Source organism: Ictalurus furcatus, unplaced genomic scaffold (genome assembly GCF_023375685.1).
Source record: "Ictalurus furcatus strain D&B unplaced genomic scaffold, Billie_1.0 ctg4, whole genome shotgun sequence".
NCBI classification, from domain to species: Eukaryota; Metazoa; Chordata; class Actinopteri; order Siluriformes; family Ictaluridae; genus Ictalurus; species Ictalurus furcatus.
Window position 1 is genome coordinate 96,680 of NW_026521047.1, and position 22,271 is coordinate 118,950.

Sequence of the window (22,271 nt, forward strand, 5' to 3'; positions counted from 1 at the left end):
TGTGTGTGTGTGTGTGTGTGTGTGAAAGGTTGCATGTCTCACTCACTCTCTCAGCAAATATGTATTTGATACCAGCAGTAAATCACTGGAGCGCACTGAAACACGTGTTAATGGAGAGAGCTAAATTGGAATGGAATTTGTTTTAAAAAAAAAAAAAAAAAGAGGTGTGGAGTGATGGTGCGAGTGAACGAGGACAGAAAACTAAAAGCAGGGAGCAGAAAATGAGAGAGAGAGCGAAAGAGAGAGAGAGAGAGTCCTTCAGCAAAGGAGATGTGGTGAAGGGAGAGAAATGAATTATATAAATACGGTTATGTTCTTCAGGGAGCTTGGTTCTGAAGGGTTCTGGAGGGTTCTACTTCTGTCTCGGGAGGTCTTTTCTATAAGGACAGAAGGTGTGAGCTGAGGAGAAGAACCGCACTGGAACATTAAGCTGCACTTATATTTACAGATTGTTTCTCTACGCATAACAGTCATGAGTCCGGGGCTGCTAGGAGACGGGTAACGGTAAAATCCGCCATTTTGGCGCAGCAGCAATTTAGTAGAGATTTATTCGTTATTATTTGGGATGGGGTCTGATACACTTCTTGTTTATTCGTACGGGATAAAAAAGCCTCAGTACCAACATCTGATACCAGGTGATACTATATGATATAATCCTAGTGTACGCTGTTGTGCTAATGATCAGACGACATGAAATGACAGCGACCTGGAGGTGTTTCACCATCAAATGATCAAAGATCAAAGCAAACCAAGTCTGTGAAAATATCAAGAGGAGGATCTAGAGCTGATGATAAAACATCTGAAACATAAACCTCAGCACTCAGGAGTTTATCACTCGCAGCAAACACAGAAGAAATATTGATAGATGATGCTAGCTGGGTGAAAATAATAAACTTTATGTCACAGAGTGTTGTCTTGACAATCTGCCGCTACAGGGCATTAATAACCAAAAAAACACAAAAACTTTAATTACAGCTTTACAGAAATGCTTAAAGTCAACTCGCTAACTTGTTACATAGAAAGAGTTGAGTAGTGGAAGTGTGTGGACACACATCCCTGCTGGAAAAAAACCCCCAATAGAAACCATCATAGAAATTCTAATGGTTTCCACTACAAATACCATTACAAACCATCAGCTACCCAGTAAAACCATTATGATTACTGGTCCTTAATGGTATCCACTAGACATAACATGCCACCAATACAAGGCAACAAATTAACAATAGCAACCCACAGGGACCATTACAGCTTCCATTAAAACCAGTACAATTCCCATTATAACCATTAAACCCGTTAGAAATTCGATGAGGGTTTTTATTGTTCTTTTCAGCAGTGATGTATGATCTTCATGGCCACTGTTTAAACCAGGGGAACACAGATCAGTAAAATGTTCTGTGGCATTTCTGATTGATTAATTACTCGTTAGTTACTCATTTCACTATCCAGAAGAACCAAATCATCTTGTACTGAATAATCATCCAACAAACTGTTGAAACTGTTAGCACTGCTTCTGTTTAGGAACATAAACCACATCCCACACACGACGTTCTTTACACCGGGAATTCAGTGCTTCATAATCAGACCTAATTAACTGCTAGCAAGAAGAGAGTGAAACATGCTAGTTAATCTAACCTAGGGTTTTATGGTGCTAGTGGATGTGTGTTAGAGTGTTAGCATGTTAGCGTGCTAGTTAAGGTGAGTTAGGGTTTTAGGGTGCTAGTGGATGTGTGTTAGAGTGTTAGCATGTTAGCGTGCTAGTTAAGGTGAGTTAGGGTTTTATGGGGCTAGTGGATGTGTGTTAGAGTGTTAGCATGTTAGCGTGCTAGTTTAGGTGAGTTAGGGTTTTATGGTGCTAGTGGATGTGTATTAGAGTGGTAGCATGTTAGCGTGCTAGTTAAGGTGAGTTAGGGTTTTATGGTGCTAGTGGATGTGTGTTAGAGTGTTAGCATGTTAGCGTGCTAGTTAAGGTGAGTTAGGGTTTTAGGGTGCTAGTGGATGTGTGTTAGAGTGGTAACATGTTAGCGTGCTAGTTTAGGTGAGTTAGGGTTTTAGGGTGCTAGTGGATGTGTGTTAGAGTGGTAGCATGTTAGCGTGCTAGTTTAGGTGAGTTAGGGTTTTATGGTGCTAATGGATGTGTGTTAGAGTGGTAGCATGTTAGCGTGCTAGTTAAGGTGAGTTAGGGTTTTATGGTGCTAGTGGATGTGTGTTAGAGTGTTAGCATGTTAGCGTGCTAGTTTAGGTGAGTTAGGGTTTTATGGTGCTAGTGGATGTGTGTTAGAGTGTTAGCATGTTAGCGTGCTAGTTAAGGTGAGTTAGGGTTTTAGGGTGCTAGTGGATGTGTGTTAGAGTGGTAACATGTTAGCGTGCTAGTTTAGGTGAGTTAGGGTTTTATGGTGCTAGTGGATGTGTGTTAGAGTGTTAGCATGTTAGCGTGCTAGTTAAGGTGAGTTAGGGTTTTATGGTGCTAGTGGATGTGTGTTAGAGTGTTAGCATGTTAGCGTGCTAGTTAAGGTGAGTTAGGGTTTTAGGGTGCTAGTGGATGTGTGTTAGAGTGGTAACATGTTAGCGTGCTAGTTTAGGTGAGTTAGGGTTTTATGGTGCTAGTGGATGTGTGTTAGAGTGTTAGCATGTTAGCGTGCTAGTTTAGGTGAGTTAGGGTTTTAGGGTGCTAGTGGATGTGTGTTAGAGTGTTAGCATGTTAGCGTGCTAGTTTAGGTGAGTTAGGGTTTTATGGTGCTAGTGGATGTGTGTTAGCGTGCTAGTTAAGGTGAGTTAGGGTTTTAGGGTGCTAGTGGATGTGTGTTAGAGTGGTAGCATGTTAGCGTGCTAGTTTAGGTGAGGTAGGGTTTTATGGTGCTAGTGGATGTGTGTTAGAGTGTTAGCATGTTAGCGTGCTAGTTTAGGTGAGTTAGGGTTTTAGGGTGCTAGTGGATGTGTGTTAGAGTGTTAGCATGTTAGCGTGCTAGTTTAGGTGAGTTAGGGTTTTATGGTGCTAGTGGATGTGTGTTAGCGTGCTAGTTAAGGTGAGTTAGGGTTTTAGGGTGCTAGTGGATGTGTGTTAGAGTGGTAGCATGTTAGCGTGCTAGTTTAGGTGAGGTAGGGTTTTAGGGTGCTAGTGGATGTGTGTTAGAGTGTTAGCATGTTAGCGTGCTAGTTTAGGTGAGTTAGGGTTTTATGGTGCTAGTGGATGTGTGTTAGCGTGCTAGTTTAGGTGAGTTAGGGTTTTAGGGTGCTAGTGGATGTGTGTTAGAGTGGTAGCGTGCTAGTTTAGGTGAGAGGGTCTTAGGGTGCTAGTGGAGGTGATGGAGGGCATTATGCTGGTAATAAAATAAAATAAAATTTAAAGGGATGAGGTCTTTTTCCCTCTCAGTGCTGGAAGCTGATTGGTCAGTCCTGCACTCGGTGGAAGTCATTTCTGAGAGCAGAGAAAATGAGCGTCCATCAGAGCGCAGGCTTTGAAGTCACATTTGCAGGCGAACGACAGCCTTCATCACAGAAAATTTCTGAGAAACTGTCCAAACGGAACATCCCTAATGCACATTACACGCAATTTCCCCTTTTTTAGCGTAGCATAGGGCCTCGCACTCTTCATCTAATGCACATAAATATCATAACAACATCAAATATTTCTTACACACACTGTGGGAACAAACAAAACCCAACCGCAACACAAACAGACAGGGACACGTTCAGGAATTTCTATTTCTATAATAATAAAGCACTGATGCTGAATGAAATTAAAACAGGAGTTTGTGAATAAATAAATGAATAAATATTAAACACGTTCATATATTATTATATTTGTATAAAATGATGTTTAAGTGAAGACTGATTGTCAGCACATGAGCAGTCTAAACATTTTTATTTTATAAGGATATAAATGTTGTTTGGTTAAAATAGTGAATCTTCTAACAGGTAAAACACACAAACTGCCTCGTCCTCTTTAATATTCACAAGAAGTTCGTCATCACTTTATTTACATCCTATTGTTTTCCATAATACACTTACAAATAAATATTGCATTCTTACAGTTCTACATTTAAACGTTAACGCTTGTGAATATATGTTTCACCTGAGCATTCAGCAGGGCGATCTCTCCCCTGAAAAAAACAGTTCAATAAATTAACCAATCAGGAAGAGGGGGGAGGAGAAAATGACAGGAAGTGATGTGCAGGATCTTAGACGTGTAAAAGGAACATGTACATCAGGTCTAGATAAAAAAAACAGGTCTAAACATTTGTTACACAGATTATAATCGCAGATTGGACATGTCATGGCTACTGTGTGTGTGTGTGTGTGTGTGTGTGTGTGTGTGTGTGTTTCTGTACGGAAGCTCGTTACGGTCCGGACTGATCCCGAGTCAGTCACTCAGTCTGTGTGAATCAGCTGCTACACAGTTCAGTGGATTAAACGCTGATCTCAGATCAGATCAGATCGTTTTACTGAACGCAGGCTGCAGTCGTGTAAAACACCGCCATCAGACGCAGATCCTTCTTCTGTCACTCTTCCTTTCTCTCATTCGGTGTCCCTCAGCATCCAGATTATCTCCCTGCCACAGTGCATTATGGGAATTTACTCCATCAACAGTTTCACATTTTACAACTGAGTCAATTTTTGGTTATAAATTTATCTAATTGTAGCAACAGGTCTAATCTTTGGGGTCTAATTAATGATCTGCTGTGTAACCTGTGTTAGCGTGCTAACTGAGGGCATGGAGTAATCCCGCTCCTTGACCTCACACAGATAAATACGTTTCCAACCACGTCAAGTCATCCAGACTGCGTCCACACGTATACGGATATTTACTGAAAGTGAAGCTTCTTCAAGATGGAGAAATTTTAAAACTCACGTCAAGCTGTACGTCTGTTGCTCGTCTGTTGCGTGCGTTTAGCATGTTTAGCGTGTGTTATTAGTGCCCCGCTCCGGCACTAGGAACCACACTGAGAACCCAGATTTAGGATCAGACCCGGGAGAACACGAGGTAATACCGATCATTTTTGAAAGGACAGAAATATTCCCAAAGCACTGTGTGGGTTTTTTAGGTGGGTTTCACACTGGGCGTGTTCGCCGCGGTCCGAATCCGAGTGCGATTGCTCCCCCTGCAGCGTTGTTCTGGTTTCACCTTCACTTGATTCTATCGAACCCCGGTGCGTTCACCATATTATTTGCTTTTTTATTATGGACCTTTACGGTGTCCCACAGCGTTCCCCTGCCACTCAATGTGCTGTGGAATCTAATGATGTCATCACACACAGGTTACTTTACTTCCTGAACGAGTAACGAACTTGAGAACCCGAGTAAGCGGACCCGAGTACGAGCTGCGTTCACATTCACGGGAATCGCAGCTCAGTTCCGGTGCAGCCGAACTCACGGCACCTTCTACAGGTAGTCCCGGGTTCGGTACCACGGTGCGCTTCCTGGTCCGCACAACAGCTTTCACATTAGCGTAATCTGTTCTGACTAAACTGGCGGCGTTAACGCCCCTGATCAGAGGATATCTCCGTATACATGTGGACAAGTTCTGCAAGTTCTCAAAAATATCAAACTGTGTTTACAATTTCTGTTAATAATTCATCAATAACATTCCCTTCAATGTGTAGCTTTAGTCTGTATACGCCACTTCTACATTATCCTGCTGCAGTGCATTGTGGGAAATCCTGTACTAACAGTACTGTAATAACAGTATGTAGTGAACAGTGTTTGCAGGTTCGGCTCTAAAGCTGATCAACTTCCCTGTAAATAAATAACTTCAGCCAAAAAAATCAGTGACGTCAACACCAAAATAAAAACAGGAAGAAGAAATCGATTTTAATAACAACCTGTGTGTGTCTCTCTCTCTCGCTCTCCTGTCTCTCTCTCCTGTCTCTCTTTCTCTGCCTTGTTGCTTTTGGACTTTCTGTAATACTCTTGTTCTTCTCTTTCTGTCATTCTTTCTTTATCTCTCTGTGCTTTTTTCACGCTCTGTGTATTTAAACTTCCTCTTTAACACTTTATGAAATAAAAGCAATAAATAAACTTTTATCTGTTCATCGTTCATTTCATTATTTTCATGTTTTTTCCCCCGCTTCTTTCTCACTCCGGCGCGGATGAATTTTTCCTCCTCCATGCAAAGGCATTACAGGTGAGTTTGTTTTGAGTCTGTTTTCTCTCTCTCTCTCTCTCTCTCTCTCTCTCTCTTATGTTTTTATTCCTTTATTCACAGATTGTCTTGTAGTCTCTCCATATACGTCCCCATGTCCACGTCCTGACACACCCACTTTATATCATCTTCGTTTCCTATCACGTTAGCGTACGGCGTGCTCTCGTCCGTCATGACTGTTGTGAAAGGTGTAAATTTCACTCTCTTTTTCACGCTCGGCTCTGCCCCTTCCTGTGTGTGGGTGGAGCTTCTTTTCTGAGACCCGCCCCCATTCAGGTTCATGTTCAGCAGAAATTTGCTTTCCTCTACACCTTCATTCCGGTCGACGGCTGTTGTAGTGAGCTCAGCGTCGCCGTGATGCCGATCTTGAAGCTCTGCCCCATTCCCGAGCCACACCCAGTCGTGGGCATGGTTAAGAGTGCTGCGGTCCAAAACGGGAAGCTGTTTGTGTCGGTAGCGGAAGGCGAAGCTGATGCAGTTGATGAGGAAGACGAGGATGGCGAGGCCGAAGACACCGAGCAGCGCGTACATGCCGATCTCGAGGTCTGAAAGATGCCGTGGGTTTGCAGTGAGCTCGTCACTAGGGATCTCATCCTGGGTGGGATTATTGATTTGCCCCTCCCCCCATGCTTCATTATTGCTCCCCTGATTGGTTATGGCTGACTTTGTAGTGGCGCTGACCTTCCTAAGTGCAACTTCCTCCGCGTTCGTGAACTTCCATCCACCTCCATCATTATCTTCTTCTAAAACCTGGACATCCTGTTTATGTTCGCTGGTGCCATTGTCCAAATCACTGTATCCTCCCTCCACCTGCACCCTACTCTTCTCTTCCTGGCCAAATTTAACCCGAACACCTCCAACACCCATTGCTAACACACTCTTCCTCTTGGACTTCTGGCACGTTTCGGAGATCAGCATCTCTACACGCACCAGTGACCCTTGACCTTCATGCTCAGCTGTCACGATGGGCCAGGGATGAAGCTGATCCTGATTGGTGGAGACTATGTGCTCATTCTGTGAGGTCACAGCTAGCGTGAAGTCTTTAGGGTCGTAGATGTCGAGAGGCGTCGCAGAGCCATCGCTGTATTGAATCCATGCGCTGATTACTGCTTCCTGTAAGAACGAGAGACAGAGAGAGAACCATTAAACCTGATCTGCTAATCAGAGTCACAGTGTGTAGTGTGTCTGAGTAGAACCCTGGTGTGTTCTCCTCGTCAATGTGGTTCTTTAGTGAAGTGAGAACACCGCAGTCACACTCGGGTCTGAGACCATCTGAGTGAGGTGGTCTCGATCCGTGTTTAAATGGACTCTAAAAGTGATTCAACTCTGAATCAACTCGATTATAGTGAGAAAGCAGTTCGACTCAGAATTGACTCATTGTAGGTAGTGAATCAAACATGTGTGTTTTGGGTTTTAGAGGTTTTTCAGTACGCTGGTATACTGAACCACATGACAGAGCTGTAGTGCTGCACAAGTGCTGAGTGTTCTGGAGATCTGGATAAAGAAGAAGAGAAAATAAAATAAATTCTGGATGTGACACAAAATATTTTAAACACATTATTTACTGTATAGAATTATCTAATCAGTTATTTAGTGCTGGCCCTGTGTTGTCTGTGTTCTCCAAGTTCTCTGTGTTCTCTGTGGTCTCTGTGTTCTCCAAGTTCTCAGTGTTCTCCAAGTTGTCTGTGTTCTCCGTGGTCTCTGTGTTCTTCAAATTCTCTGTGTTCTCCAAGTTTTCTGTGTTCTCTGTGTTCTCCAAGTTCTCCATGGTCTCTGTGGTCTCCAAGTTCTCTGTGTTCTCTGTGTTCTCTGTGTTCTCCAAGTTCTCCGTGGTCTCTGTGGTCTCTGTGGCCTCCAAGTTCTCTGTGTTCTCCACGTTCTCTGTGTTCTCCACGTTCTCTGTGTTGTCCAAGTTCTCTGTGCTTGGGTGATTTTTTGGTTTCTCTACACACTACACACACCTCAGACAAACTTGTTTAGCCTGTTGTTTTGATTAATCACATGCAGTGTGAAAACAAACCAAAAGATTCAGACGACACATGGACACGTGACACACTCTGCTCACACTGAACATCCTCTAAACACAATCAGGCCTTAGATCCAGAAATAAACATGAGAGAGGAATAATTTTGGTAACCAGGAACTCTTTGCCATCAGGTGGGTTGTGGAGCAGATGGTTGGTTGGATAGTTGGTTGAATGGTTGGTCGGTTGGGCGGATGGTCGGTCGGAAGATCGGTCGGTTGGTTGGATGGTCGGTCGGTTGGTTGGATAGTTGGTTGGTCGGTCAGTTGGTTGGATAGTTGGTTGGATAGTTGGTCGGTTGGTTGGTCGGTTGGTTGGTCGGTTGGTTGGATAGTTGGTTGGATAGTTGGTCGGTTGGTTGGTCGGTTGGTTGGTCGGTTGGTTGGTTGGATAGTTGGTTGGTCGGTTGGTTGGTTGGTTGGTTGGATGGTCGGTCGGTTGGTCGGTCAGTCGGTTGGATGGTTGGATGGACGGTCAGTTGGTCGGATGGTTGGTTGGTTGGTCAGATGGTTGGTCGGTCAGTTGGTTGGTTGGATGGATGTTTGGATGGTTGGTTGGTCGGATGGTTGGTCGGATGGGTGGTTGTATGGTTGGTTGGTCGGTCGGTTGGTTGGATGGTTGGTCGGATGGTTGGTTGGTTGGTCGGATGGTTGGTTGGTTGGTCGGATGGTTGCTCGATTTGCTGGTAGGTTGGCTGGATGGTTGGTCGGATGGTTGGTTGGTCAGATGGATGGTTGGTCGGATGGTTGGTTGGTTGGTTGGATGGTCGGTCGGATGGTTGGTTGGTTGACTGGTCGGTTGGATGTTTGGTTGGTCGGTCGGTCGGTCGGTCGGTCAGTCAGTCGGTTGGATGGTCGGTCGGTCGGTCAGTTGGATGGTTGGTCGGATGGTTGGTCGGTCAGTTGATTGGATGGTTGGTTGGTTGGATGGTTGGTTGGTCGGTCAGTTGATTGGATGGTTGGTTGGTTGGATGGTTGGTTGGTTGGTTGGTCGGTCAGTTGGTTGGTTGGTCAGTCGGTTGGTCGGATGGATGTTTGGATGGTCGGTTGGTTGGTCGGATGGGTGGTTGGATGGTTGGTTGGTTGGATGGTTGGTCGGTTGGTTGTTTGGTTGGTCGGATGGTTGGTTTGACGGATGGTTGTATGGTTGGTTGGTCGGTCAGTTGGCTGGATGGTTGGTTGATCGGATGGATGGTTAGTCAGTTGGTTGTTTGGTTGGTTGGATGGTTGGTTTTCTGGTTGGTCAGATGGGTTGGGTGGTTGTATGGTTGGTTGGTCGGTCAGTTGGTTGGATGGTTGGTCAGATGGGTGGTTGGATGGTTGGTTCGTCGGTTGGTTGGTTGGTCGGATGGATGGTTGGTCGGTTGGTTGGTCAGATGGATAGTTGGTTGGTTAGTTGGTTGGTTGGTCGGTTGGTTGAAACCCTGAATAATTTGCAGGATTTGCAGATGGTTTGAAGATTCACTCAACACCAAGCCATGATCACTTTTTCCTCACTTTAATATCAGTTCAACTTATCTGGTTTGATCAACTCCAAAGTTCTGTTAAGAGACTGCACCTTTAGTACCATAGTTCAGCCTTACAACCTGCTGGTTCTCTCATCCCACTGCAAACCTCTGATTATAAGCCCCACCCCCAAAATAGCCCAGAATGTGGACTCGAGTGTAAAGATTTCCTTAAAGGCTTATGGGATGTTTTCATAGGGTTAGGGTTAGGGGTTAGGGTTAGGCCTATTTTGGGCCACATTTTAGGCCACATTTTGGGCTCATTTGTGCATTTGTATGTGTGTGTGTGTGTCTCACCTGTTTGTGTGTGTGTAGCAGGTTGTTAGCAGTAGCAGTGATATAAATGACATTATTGTGCTGTGGACTGAGTTGAAGGGAGAGAGAGAGAGATCCGACAATCTGAACAATGAGATCGGAGACGCTGACTTTATCATCCAGCACCGTGATGGTTCTCTCAGCCAGGATCGAGTCCGACAGAGGAGAGATCACCTGTGGATAAAAATATATATAATATACAGTATGCATTACATCAATAAATAAATCATGCAAAACAATGACCAGATCTGAAAAAGAGGTCCTCGGTACACGAATCATAAAGAACGCCCTTTCCCGACGTGAAGAGAACTGATTTGGGAGGAATAAATACTTCATCTTCCAAAGACTAATAAACAAAGTTCAGATTAAATTTAGAGCCTGTGTTAGCAGGAACGGGCAGAACCAGGAAGTTCTTGCAGTGTACATCATTAATACTCGTGGAGAAAGCTACTCTACTCTGTAAAAGTATAATTCTCTGCCTGAGTGACATCATAGGCGGCGTCTCAGACAGAGACCTGTCAATCAAGTGTGCTCATCAGAATATTCGGCCACGCCCTATTTATTAGACATCTTTCTTTCTATGCAAAAGCCTTAATCATTTTTAATAATCAATAATAAACAATGATCATTTAAACGTAGTGTAGGACACACATGCAGATCAACTGTAAACTGATATGTGTGTGGGGGGGGGGCAGAGCGTTACAGCTTCAATTGGTATTATCTTGTTAACATTCATTCAGGTGTGACTTCCCTGTGTGATTGTGTCACTACAGTCCTGTGACTTCCTACTTTAATACTGAACTCTTTAAAACTCTTTCAGTCTCCGAGCTGCAGAACCCTAAACACTGCAGAACCCTGACCACTGCAGAACTCTGAACACTGCAGAACCCTGCAACCCCAGAACCCTGCAGAATCCAGAACCCTGCAGAGCCCAGAACCCTGCAGAACCCTGCACAACCCTGAACCATGCAGAACCCTGAACCGTGCAGAACCCTGAACCCTGAACGCTGCAGAACATTTATTCAGGATTTATGGCCAAATACTAATTAGGAGTGTTAAATTCCTCCATCTGTAAATGACCTGTGACTCATCCGTTAGTGTCAAATTGTTACGCCACGACCGGCAGATGGCACTGCGGTGCGGCTTCGGACTATACACGTGACTCTTGTTTTGGTTCGTTCGCTTCCTGCTTAGACATTGGCTTATGGGCGAGGGTGTAGCTTGATTTGAGCCAGGTGTCTGTGTTTAGTTTAATTATGTAGGCTATTTCAACCCCTCGCGTAGTATTCGCGCAGTACTTCGCGCAGTATTTTTAGATGTAACATTTGTAATGTTTAGCGCGTATAGCTATAGCGCTGTGTGTTAATGCAGTAGCTAATGCGTGTAGCATGCTAGCGGTCTCATGTCCCTGTTCTGTTCTTGAGTATTGTCTAGAATATAGCCCCATGTCTGATCCTGATAGCCCTGTTCAACATAGACCGCGTTTCTTGTGTTTGTTTGTTTGTTTGTTTGCTGTTAATAAAGACTTTGATCTGCACCTGCATCCGCTTCTAGTCCCATTCCATGACACAAATACTTTAAACATTTAATGCTGGGATGCGTGTTGAGCTGAACGACGAGTAAAGCGAGAATAAAGATGGAGATTTATGCTAATAAGCTTCCTGAGTGTGTGTGTGTGTGTATGTGTGTATGTGTGTGTATACCTGTATGGTGGTGATGCCCAGGTCCCTCCCCATTAACACTCTTCCATCTGTGAGTCGTGCAATTCGCTCGTCCTCCACCTTCAGGAAATCCAGCACCAGGTCTGTTATGTCTGCCAACCAATCAGGTCCCAGCATGTGGATGAGGTCATCAGCGGGGTCGCTCGGTTCCGCCACGAAGTGTGTGAGAACCCGAACAAGAGCGTACTGATACTGCAGCGTGCATCCTTTCCCTTTACGCTCATCATCATCATCATCCTCACTGTCCCGGGTCGGCCTGAAGGGGAATTAAAACAAACACTCATACTCAACACCAACACTCAACAACGACACGCTCCAGTACTCAACACCGACACTCAACACCTACACTCAACCCTGACACACTCCAATACTCAACACCGACACTCAACACCTACACTCAATACTGACACGCTCCAGTATTCAACACCGGCACTCAACACAGACACGCTCCAATACTCAACACCGACACTCAACACTGATACACTCCAAAACTCAACACAGACACACACCAATACTCAACACCAATACTCAACACTGATACTCAACACCCATACGGAACAGTGACACTCAACACCGACACGCTCCAATACTCAACACCGATATTCAAAACCAACACTCAACACAGACACGCTCCGGTACTCAACACCGATACTCAACACAGACACGCGCCGATACTCAACACCTATACTTAACACCAACACTCAACACAGACACACACCGATACGCAACACCGACATGCTTCAATACTCAACACCTATACTTAACACCAACACTCAACACCGACACGCTCCAATACTCAACACCGATATTCAAAACCAACACTCAACACAGACACGCTCCGGTACTCAACACCGATACTCAACACAGACACGCGCCGATACTCAACACCTATACTTAACACCAACACTCAACACAGACACACACCGATACGCAACACCGACATGCTTCAATACTCAACACCTATACTTAACACCAACACTCAACACCGACACACTCCGATACTCAACACCAACACTCAACACCGACACTCAACACAGACACGCTCCGATACTCAACACCTATACTCAACACAAACACGCTCCGATACTCAACACCAACACTCAACACTGACACACTCCGATACTCAACACCTATACTCAACACAAACACGCTCCGATACTCAACACCAACACTCAACACTGACACACTCCGATACTCAACACCTATACTCAACACAAACACGCTCCGATACTCAACACCAACACTCAACATGGACACACTCCGATACTCAACACAGACATGGTCTGATACTCAACACCAACACTCAACACCGACACTCAACACCGACAGGCTCCAATACTCAACACCTATACTCCACTCCGATACTCAACACAGACACGCTCTGATACTCAACACCAACACTCAACACCGACACGCTCCGATACTCAACACCTGTACTCCACTCCGATACTCAACACAGACACGGTCCGATAATCAACATCGACACTCAACACCGATACTCAACACCGACACGCTCCGATACTCAACACCTGTACTCCACGGTCCGATAATCAACATCAACACTCAACACCGATACTCAACACCGACACGCTCCGATACTCAACACCTATACTCCACTCCGATACTCAACACAGACACGGTCCGATAATCAACATCAACACTCAACACCGATACTCAACACAGACACGGTCCGATACTCAACACCTATACTCCACTCCGATACTCAACACAGACACGGTCCGATACTCAACACCTATACTCAACACCGGTACTCAACACAGACACGCTCCAATACTCAACACCGATATGCTCAGAAACTCGACACCGACACTCAACACTGATGCACACCAATACTCAACAACGATACTCAACAACGATACTCAACACCGACACACGTCGATACTCAACACTGACACGCGCCGATACTCAACACCGACACGTGCCGATACTCAACACCGACATGCACTGATATTCAACACTGACACACACTCTGTAGTAAACTGAAATGAAGAGGTGATGATGTTAAACACTCACAAACCCCACATGGTAAATAAATAGTGGCTGTTTAATGAAGTTTCCATAGATTATAGTTGCGTCTGTGTGTATCTGTCTGTGTGTGTTTTTAATGCCCCTCTGTTCCATTTCTCGCAGTGTAGGAGAGTGTTATTACTCAAAATTTCAGGCTCTCTCGAAGAGCAGAGTGCATGTGTATGTGTATGTGTGTGTGTGTATGTGTGTGTGTGTGTGTGTGTGTGTGTGTGTGTAGTGCCTTTAAAGCCACCAAGAGACAAAAATTGGGCAAATTGAAAAATGAGACCAGCAGAGAGAGAGAGTAAAGGCCTGTGGGAAGCTGGGATGATAACAACACACACACACACACACACACACACACACACACACATACTGCAGTGGGGAAATAAAGGTGTTGAAGGTGGATCCACTGTGGTTTAAATGACTGTGTTTCATGTTTGTGTGAGAGTGATTGGACCTACAACACACACACACACACACACACAGACACACAGACACACACACACACACACACACACCTCTTGTTTCCGGTGATAGGGACTCTCCATCCTTTCACCTGACTCAGTTCCACATCAGAGACGTCAATCTGTAGCGGTAACCGTGGCACCCAGACGCTCAACTCTAATTGGCTGTTCAGATACAGGTATGTAAAGTTCACCTGCACAGAGACACGCCCCCTCATCTCTTTACCATTCACTAACACCTCATCACAGGCCGGAGAGACCTGAAGAGAGACAGACAGACAGAGAGAAAGTTAGGAAATGTATGATTATACTCACACTCAACCCACTTAATGTGAACCAAATACGTGAAGTTTGATTCATTAGATTTTCTGCTAGTAACACTGTAGTGTGTGTAACAGTGTGGTGTGTATGCAACAACAGTGTAGTGTGTGTGTAACAGTGTAGTGTGTCTTACAGTGTGGTGTGTATGCAACAGTGTAGTGTGTGTTACAGTGTAGTGTGTGTGTAACAGTGTAGTGTGTGTTACAGTGTAGTGTGTTTAACAGTGTAGTGTGTGTAACAGTGTAGTGTGTGTGTAACAGTGAAGTGTGTCTTACAGTGTGGTGTGTATGTAACAGTGTAGTATGTGTGTAACAGTGTGGTGTGTGTGTAACAGTGTAGTGTGTGTGTAACAGTGAAGTGTGTCTTACAGTGTGGTGTGTATGCAACAACATAGTGTGTAACAATGTAGTGTGTGTAACAGTGTAGTGTGTATTACAGTGTAGTGTGTGTGTTAGTGTAGTGTGTGTAACAGTGTAATGTGTGTGTAAGAGTGTAGTATGTGTTACAGTGTAGAGTGTGTTTCACAGTGTAGTGTGTGTTACAGTGTAGAGTGTGTTTAACAGTGTAGTGTGTGTTACAGTGTAGAGTGTGTTTAACAGTGTAGTGTGTGTTAGAGTGTAGAGTGTGTTTAACAGTGTAGTGTGTGTTACAGTGTAGTGTGTCTTAGTGTAGAGTGTGTAACAGTGTAGTGTATGTGTAACAGTGTAGTGTGTGTTAGTGTAGTGTGTGTTACAGTGTAGTACGTGTTTAACAGTGTAGTGTGTTTAACAGTGTAGTGTGTTACAGTGTAGTGCGTGTTTAACAGTGTAGTGTGTGTTACAGTGTAGTGTGTGTTACAGTGTAGTGCGTGTTTAACAGTGTAGTGTGTGTTACAGTGTAGTGTGTGTTACAGTGTAGTGTGTGTTTAACAGTGTAGTGTGTGTTACAGTGTAGTGCATGTTTAACAGTGTAGTGTGTGTTACAGTGTAGTGCGTGTTTAACAGTGTAGTGTGTGTTACAGTGTAGTGCGTGTTTAACAGTGTAGTGCGTGTTTAACAGTGTAGTGTGTGTTACAGTGTAGTGCGTGTTTAACAGTGTAGTGTGTGTTACAGTGTAGTGCGTGTTTAACAGTGTAGTGTGTGTAACAGTGTAGTGTGTGTAACAGTGTAGTGTGTGTTACAGTGTAGTGTGTTTAACAGTGTAGAGTGTGTGTAACAGTGTAGTGTGTGTAACAGTGTAGTGTGTGTGTAACAGTGTAGTGTGTGTAACAGTGTAGTGTGTGTTACAGTGTAGTGTGTGTTACAGTGTAGAGTGTGTGTAACAGTGTAGTGTGTGTAACAGTGTAGTGTGTGTTACAGTGTAGTGTGTGTAACAGTGTAGAGTGTGTGTAACAGTGTAGTGTAACAGTGTAGTGTGTGTTACAGTGTAGTGTGTGTAACAGTGTAGAGTGTGTGTAACAGTGTAGTGTGTGTTACAGTGTAGTGTGTGTCACAGTGTAGAGTGTGTGTAACAGTGTAGAGTGTGTGTAACAGTGTAGTGTGTGTAACAGTGTAGAGTGTGTGTAACAGTGTAGAGTGTGTAACAGTGTAGAGTGTGTGTAACAGTGTAGTGTGTGTTACAGTGTAGTGTGTGTAACAGTGTAGTGTGTGTTACAGTGTAGTGTGTGTAACAGTGTAGAGTGTGTGTAACAGTGTAGTGTGTGTAACAGTGTAGTGTGTGTAACAGTGTAGAGTGTGTGTAACAGTGTAGTGTGTGTTACAGTGTAGTGTGTGTAACAATGTAGAGTGTGTGTAACAGTGTAGTGTGTGTAACAGTGTAGAGTGTGTGTAACAGTGTAGTGTGTGTTACAGTGTAGTGTGTGTAACAGTGTAGTGTGTGTAACAGTGTAGAGTGTGTGTAACAGTGTAGTGTGTGTTACAGTGTAGTGTGTGTAACAGTGTAGAGTGTGTGTAACAGTGTAGTGTGTGTAACAGTGTAGTGTGTGTCACAGTGTAGTGTTTTGTGTAACAGTGTTACACACTGCTGACTAGCAGCTGAATAATGAGTGTGGAAGCCATTTTGTTCAGTGATTAATGTGATGTTACAGCTTCTCACTTACATATCATAATATTAATGTTTTAATTTTACATTTTAAGGAGAGTGTTTGTGTTTAAAGGTGGTGGTCTAGACGCTTGTGAAAAACTCTCGGAGATGTGAAGTACATACCTGCGCAACGTCCTTCAGGTAAACCCTGACTCAGGACTCTGAATACAAGTGTCTGTATGTGAATAACACAGTGGTGCTGTAGCCCCTACCCAGTGCATTGTACACACAATACAACACTGAGATTCACACACAAAAACATTTACATCTGCTTGTCGTTTGTCTTTACTTTCAACATCCTCAGTTTTCAGGAGTATTGAAGTATTGGCACCCTCGACTATAGGCCTGAATCTGAAGTAGAATTGTACTGATTATTTATCTAGCTGGATTAATCAGTAAAATTCCACTAGATAATGATTACTGGATTAATCAACTACCCCACCAATTTTAGTTATAACAGGAACACAGTACATTTACACACACACACACACACACACACACACACAGCCTTCACTGATGCTAACACACTTATACACAACCAGCAAAATGGCACTATCTGTCTTTCTGCTCTATTGACTCTGTGATTCTGTCATCTTCTGTACAATGATGGTCTGTTGGGTTCAGGCATTTAGCACACACACGCACACACACACACACACACACACACACACACACACACACAGAATAAAGCACACCTGACTACATCTCAGGAGCACTGAGGAGACTCGACTCTGGCAACTAAACGACTGAACCCAAGAGACCGTCAGAATCCTGAAGATGGACAGAATCAGAGTCAACAGTGCAGAAAGACAGACAGACAGATGGACAGACAGACAGACAGTTGGACAGACAGACAGATGGATAGAGGCACTGAGACTCTTTCAGCTTCTTAAACACTCTGAGGTTCTAAATCTCTTCTGTGATATTTCTGCTATTATTTACCTCGACACTAACAGTGTTAGTATATGATAATATTTCCTTTCACATTAAGATCATGTGAGTGAAATGAGACTCTCGCGTAACGGATGAACATCTGTGGGTCATAAGAGAAAATAAATAAATAACATTTCAAATTTATTTATTTACCTGTTTACCTAAATATTTATTTATTTGTTTGTTTTCCCCCAAATGACCTTCATTTATCAATATTTCCCTAATCATAATAAAACACTTAGAATAGTATAAAGAATAGAACTCACAGCAGTTGTTTAATTACCTTCACACATTTATTTATTTATTTTTATTTATTGAATTCCTATTTATTAACATCCTTTCTTGCTTTTAATTTCAGTTAAATGACCAGCAACATTCCATCTATTAACAGTGCTGTGTGATTAATACATACAAAATTATTATTATTGTGTGTGTGTGTGTGTGTGTGTGTGTGTGTGTGTGTCTATGTGTACGTGTGTGTGTGTGTGTGTGTGTGTGTAAGTGTTTGGATTTTCCGCAGATTTCAACTGTGAATTTGATATGCAGAGTTTTTTAAAATAAGTGGCATATTTGCATAAGGATATAAGTCATGTGTGTCCTCAATCCGTCTAATATTATTATAATAAACCTTCAGTCCAGTTGGGACCAAAAACACCCAGCTCCAGAGACCTCACACACACACACACACACACACACACACACACACACACACACACACTCACACTTACACACACACACACACACACACACACAGACACATGGACACACACCTGCCTCATGGGGATTAAAGACAATTGTGGAGACAGAAGTCCTGGTTAAAGAGAAAAACTCTAAATTACAAACTTCACATTCAGCTTTGGCCTATTTGTTGTGAAAGAGAGAGACAGGGACAGAGAGACAGACGGACAAACAGACAGACAGACGGACAGACAGGGACAGATAGGCAGATAGAGATAGAAAAAGGGAGAGAGAAAAATAAAAATAAAGAGACAGACAGAAAAAAAATTATACGAAGTGACAGAGACAGAAAGAGAGACAGACAAACAGGCAGACACATATTATGTCCTTAGACTGTGTTCAGTTCTCAAAATGTGGGAAAACAGCAGTGTGTGTGTGTGTGTGTGTGTGTGTGTGTGTGTGTGACTAATACCTCCCATAAGGTCTGACCACAGAGGAAGGGCAGGGGGAAGAGGTCATTACCGTGGTAACAGAATGACCCCCCACTGCCCGAGATCAGCCATTAGCAGGATAATGTGGAGCAGAATGGGATGAGCCAGGTGCATTATGGGAGTCGGGGTCCATCAGTAACACTAAAACTGCTCTAACAAGGGACACAACTCATTAACACATCCACACAGCTGATGGATAATTAGCTATTGATCAAAGGGAGAGGTATCGACAGAGAGAGGAGGAGAGAGAAAGACAGGAAGTCAGACAGAGAGAGGAGGAGGGGGGAGAGAGACAGGAAGTCAGACAGAGAGAGAGTGAGACAGACAGTGAGAGAGACAGAGAAAGACAGACAGAGACAGAGAAAGAAATAGAGAGAGAGATAAAGAAAGACAGAGAGAAAGGGACAGGAAGAGAGACAGTAAGAGAGAGAGTGAGACAGATACAATGAGAGAGGGAATACACCTGCTCTCTGTTTTTATCACATTGATGAATAGCTCCTCCCCTTTTCTCAGTTTGAACCCTGCTTTATTTTACCCCACACCCCTTATAAAAGTAGAACTGATTCCATTTCAGTGGATGTATGGACTGATCCGAGCTGTAGCATTCTGTTAGTTAGTTACAGTTACTTTTATACACTCATAGTGTGTGTGTGTGTGTGTGTGTGTGTGTGTGTGTGTGTGTGTGTGTGTTTCAGGATTTTAGACTGTTTTATCAACTTAATAATAAACGGTTCTTCTAGTTACTCCTGCCATTTCATCTGTATACAACACACACACACACACACACACACACACACACACTCTCTCTCTCTCTCTCTCTCTCTTATTTGAAGCTGTCATGTTTCCTGTTTCCATCCATCATGAGGTCACCTGGAGGTCACTATAGCAACATTGTTAGACAGGAGAACACCTGCTGTAATTTTGTCACCACATGTTTTTCAGCAGTGGAGCAGATTCTTCTGGAATAAACAGCCGTTGAGTATGCTGCCTTCTCCTCTACCATGTAACCATCTCTTCCACCATCACTCCATCTTCTCCTCCATCACTCCTGTCTTCTCCTTCGTCTCTCCTGTCTTCTCCTCCAATACTCCCGTCTCCTCCTTCATCAAATCATCTTCTCCTCAATCACTCCCGTCTCGACCTCTGTTGTGATGTCTTCTCCTCCATTAACATTTATGGCATTTGGCAGAGGCCCTTATCCAGAAGTGCTTTGTGGTCTCTATCAATAACACATCCTCATACTTGTTCATTAGATCAGGGACTAAGAGTACCTTCAGTATAAAAATCCTGTTGGGGAGGTTAGTACAGTATCAAAAAAACATAAGACAATGATTTTTTAAATAACAGAGTTCTAATTTAAGTACTTGGTGAAGAGGAAGGTCTTTAGTCATTGTTTGAAGACAGCCAGTGACCGTTCGGACAGCCAGGGGAAGTTTGTTCAATCATCTGGATGCAGGACAGAGCACTGATGCAGATCTTCCTTGTACCCTGAGATGGTGGGACCAGTCGAGCAGTGCTAGAGGCTGAGAGGGAGCATGGTGCAGTGCAGGGTGTGATGAATGCTTCAGGGAGATGGGCACTGGTCTGTTTTTTGGCTTTGTAGGTGAGCATCAGTGTTTTAAATCTGATGCAGCAGCTAGCGGAAGCCAATGGGGGAAGCGTAGCAATAGCGTGGTGTGGGAGAACTTGGGAAGGTTGAAAACAATGTAGCTACATTCTGCATCAGTTGCAGAGATGAGATGGTTCACAGAGGTAAACCTGCCAGGAGAGAGGTGCAGTAGTCCAGTCTCAAAATAATACGGGACTGAACAAGACGAGAGAGTGGGTATAGCGGATATGACCTCGCCGAGAGAGAGCGTGTATAGAGGATACGACCTTGCCGAGAGAGAGCGTGTATAGAGGATACGACCTTGCCGAGAGAGAGCAGGTATAGGGGATACGACCTCACCGAGAGAGAGCGGGTATAGAGGATACGACCTCGCAGGGACAGAGCAAGTGTAGAGGATACGACCTCGATGAAGGACAGCGAGTATAGAGGATACGACCTCGCCAAGAGAGAGCGGGTATAAAGGATACAACCTCGCCGAGAGAGAGCGAGTATAGGGGATACGACCTCGTCGAGAGAGCGGGTACAGAGGATATGACCTTGACGAGAGAGAGCGAGTATAGAGGATACGACCTCGTAGAGAGAGAGCGGGTATAGAGGATATGACCTCATCAAGAGAGAGCGGGTATAGAGGATAGAACCTTGCTGAAAGAGCGAGTATGGGGATACGACCTCACCAAGAGAGAGCGGATATAGAGGATACGACCTCGTAGAGACAGAGCGGGTATAGAGCATATGACCTCACCGCGAGAGAGCGGGTATAGAGGATACAACCTCACCAAGAGAGAGCGGGTATAGGGGATACGACCTCGCCGAGAGAGAGAGCGGATATAGAGGATATGACCTCGCCGAGAGAGAACGGGTATAGAGGATACGACCTCGCAAAAGAGAGAGCGGGTATAGGGGATATGACCTCGCCAAGAGAGAGCGGGTATAGAGGATACGACCTTGTCAAGAGCGAGCGGGTATAGAAGATACAACCTCGCCAAGAGAGAGCGGATATAGAGGATACGACCTCGCCAAGAGAGCGCAGGTACAGAGGATACAACCCTGCAAAAGAGAGAGTGGGTATAGAGGATACAACCTCACCGCGAGAGAGAGCGGGTATAGAGGATACAACCTCGCTGAGAGAGAGCGAGTATAGAGGATACGACCTCGCAGAGAGAGAGCGGGTATAGAGGATACAACCTCGCTGAGAGAGAGCGAGTATAGAGGATACGACCTCGCAGAGAGAGAGCGGGTATAGAGGATACAACCTCGCTGAGAGAGAGTGAGTATAGGGGATACGACCTCGCCGAGAGAGCGGATATAGAGGACACAACCTCACCGCGAGAGAGCGGCTATAGGGGATACAACCTCACCACGAGAGAATGGGTATAGAGGATACGACCTCGCAGAGAGAGAGCGGGTATAGAGGATACGACCTTGCCGAGAGAGAGCGGGTATAGGGGATTCGACCTCGCCGAGAAAGAGCGGGTATAGGGGATTCGACCTCGCCGAGAGAGAGCGGATATAGAGGATATGACCTCGGAAAAGAGAGAGCGGGTATAGAGGATATGACCTCACTGCGAGAGAGAGCGGGTATAGAGGATACAACCTTGCAGATAGAGAGAGCGGGTATAGAGGATATGACCTCGCCAAGAGAGAGCGGGTATAGAGGATACGACCTCGCAGATAGAGAGAGCGGGTATAGAGGATATGAACTCGCTGAGAGAGAGCGGGTATAGAGGATACGACCTCACCGTGAGAGAGCGGGTATAGGGGATTCGACCTCGCCGAGAGAGAGCGGATATAGAGGATATGACCTCACCGAGAGAGAGCGGGTATAGAGGATACGACCTCGGAAAAGAGAGAGCGGGTATAGAGGATATGACCTCACTGCGAGAGAGAGCGGGTATAGAGGATACAACCTTGCAGATAGAGAGAGCGGGTATAGAGGATATGACCTCGCCAAGAGAGAGCGGGTATAGAGGATACGACCTCG

At 44.5% G+C, this 22,271-nt stretch overlaps 1 protein-coding gene across 1 annotated transcript; it reads right to left on the bottom strand.

Moving 5' to 3' along the window:
- Positions 1-5,713: 5,713 nt before the first annotated feature.
- LOC128604622 (transmembrane protein 132D-like) lies at positions 5,714-14,770 on the bottom strand. The gene is made up of 4 exons (XM_053619749.1): positions 14,252-14,770; positions 11,685-11,958; positions 9,964-10,155; positions 5,714-7,252 (listed from the first exon to the last, which is right to left on the bottom strand). Exons 1-4 carry the CDS (start codon positions 14,413-14,415, stop codon positions 6,197-6,199), a joined length of 1,686 nt encoding a protein of 561 aa, XP_053475724.1. The 5' UTR covers positions 14,416-14,770; the 3' UTR covers positions 5,714-6,196.
- Between the last annotated feature and the right edge of the window lie 7,501 nt (positions 14,771-22,271).

Excerpts from the sequence above, each read along its gene's own strand:
- LOC128604622 (XM_053619749.1), bottom strand. The coding sequence starts at position 14,415 with ATGAGGGGGCGTGTCTCTGTGCAGGTGAACTTTACATACCTGTATCTG. Across the intron at positions 10,156-11,684 it reads TGGGCATCACCACCATACAG|GTGATCTCTCCTCTGTCGGA; the intron begins GTATACACACAC and ends TTTTATCCACAG. Across the intron at positions 7,253-9,963 it reads TGCTACACACACACAAACAG|GAAGCAGTAATCAGCGCATG; the intron begins GTGAGACACACA and ends TCGTTCTTACAG.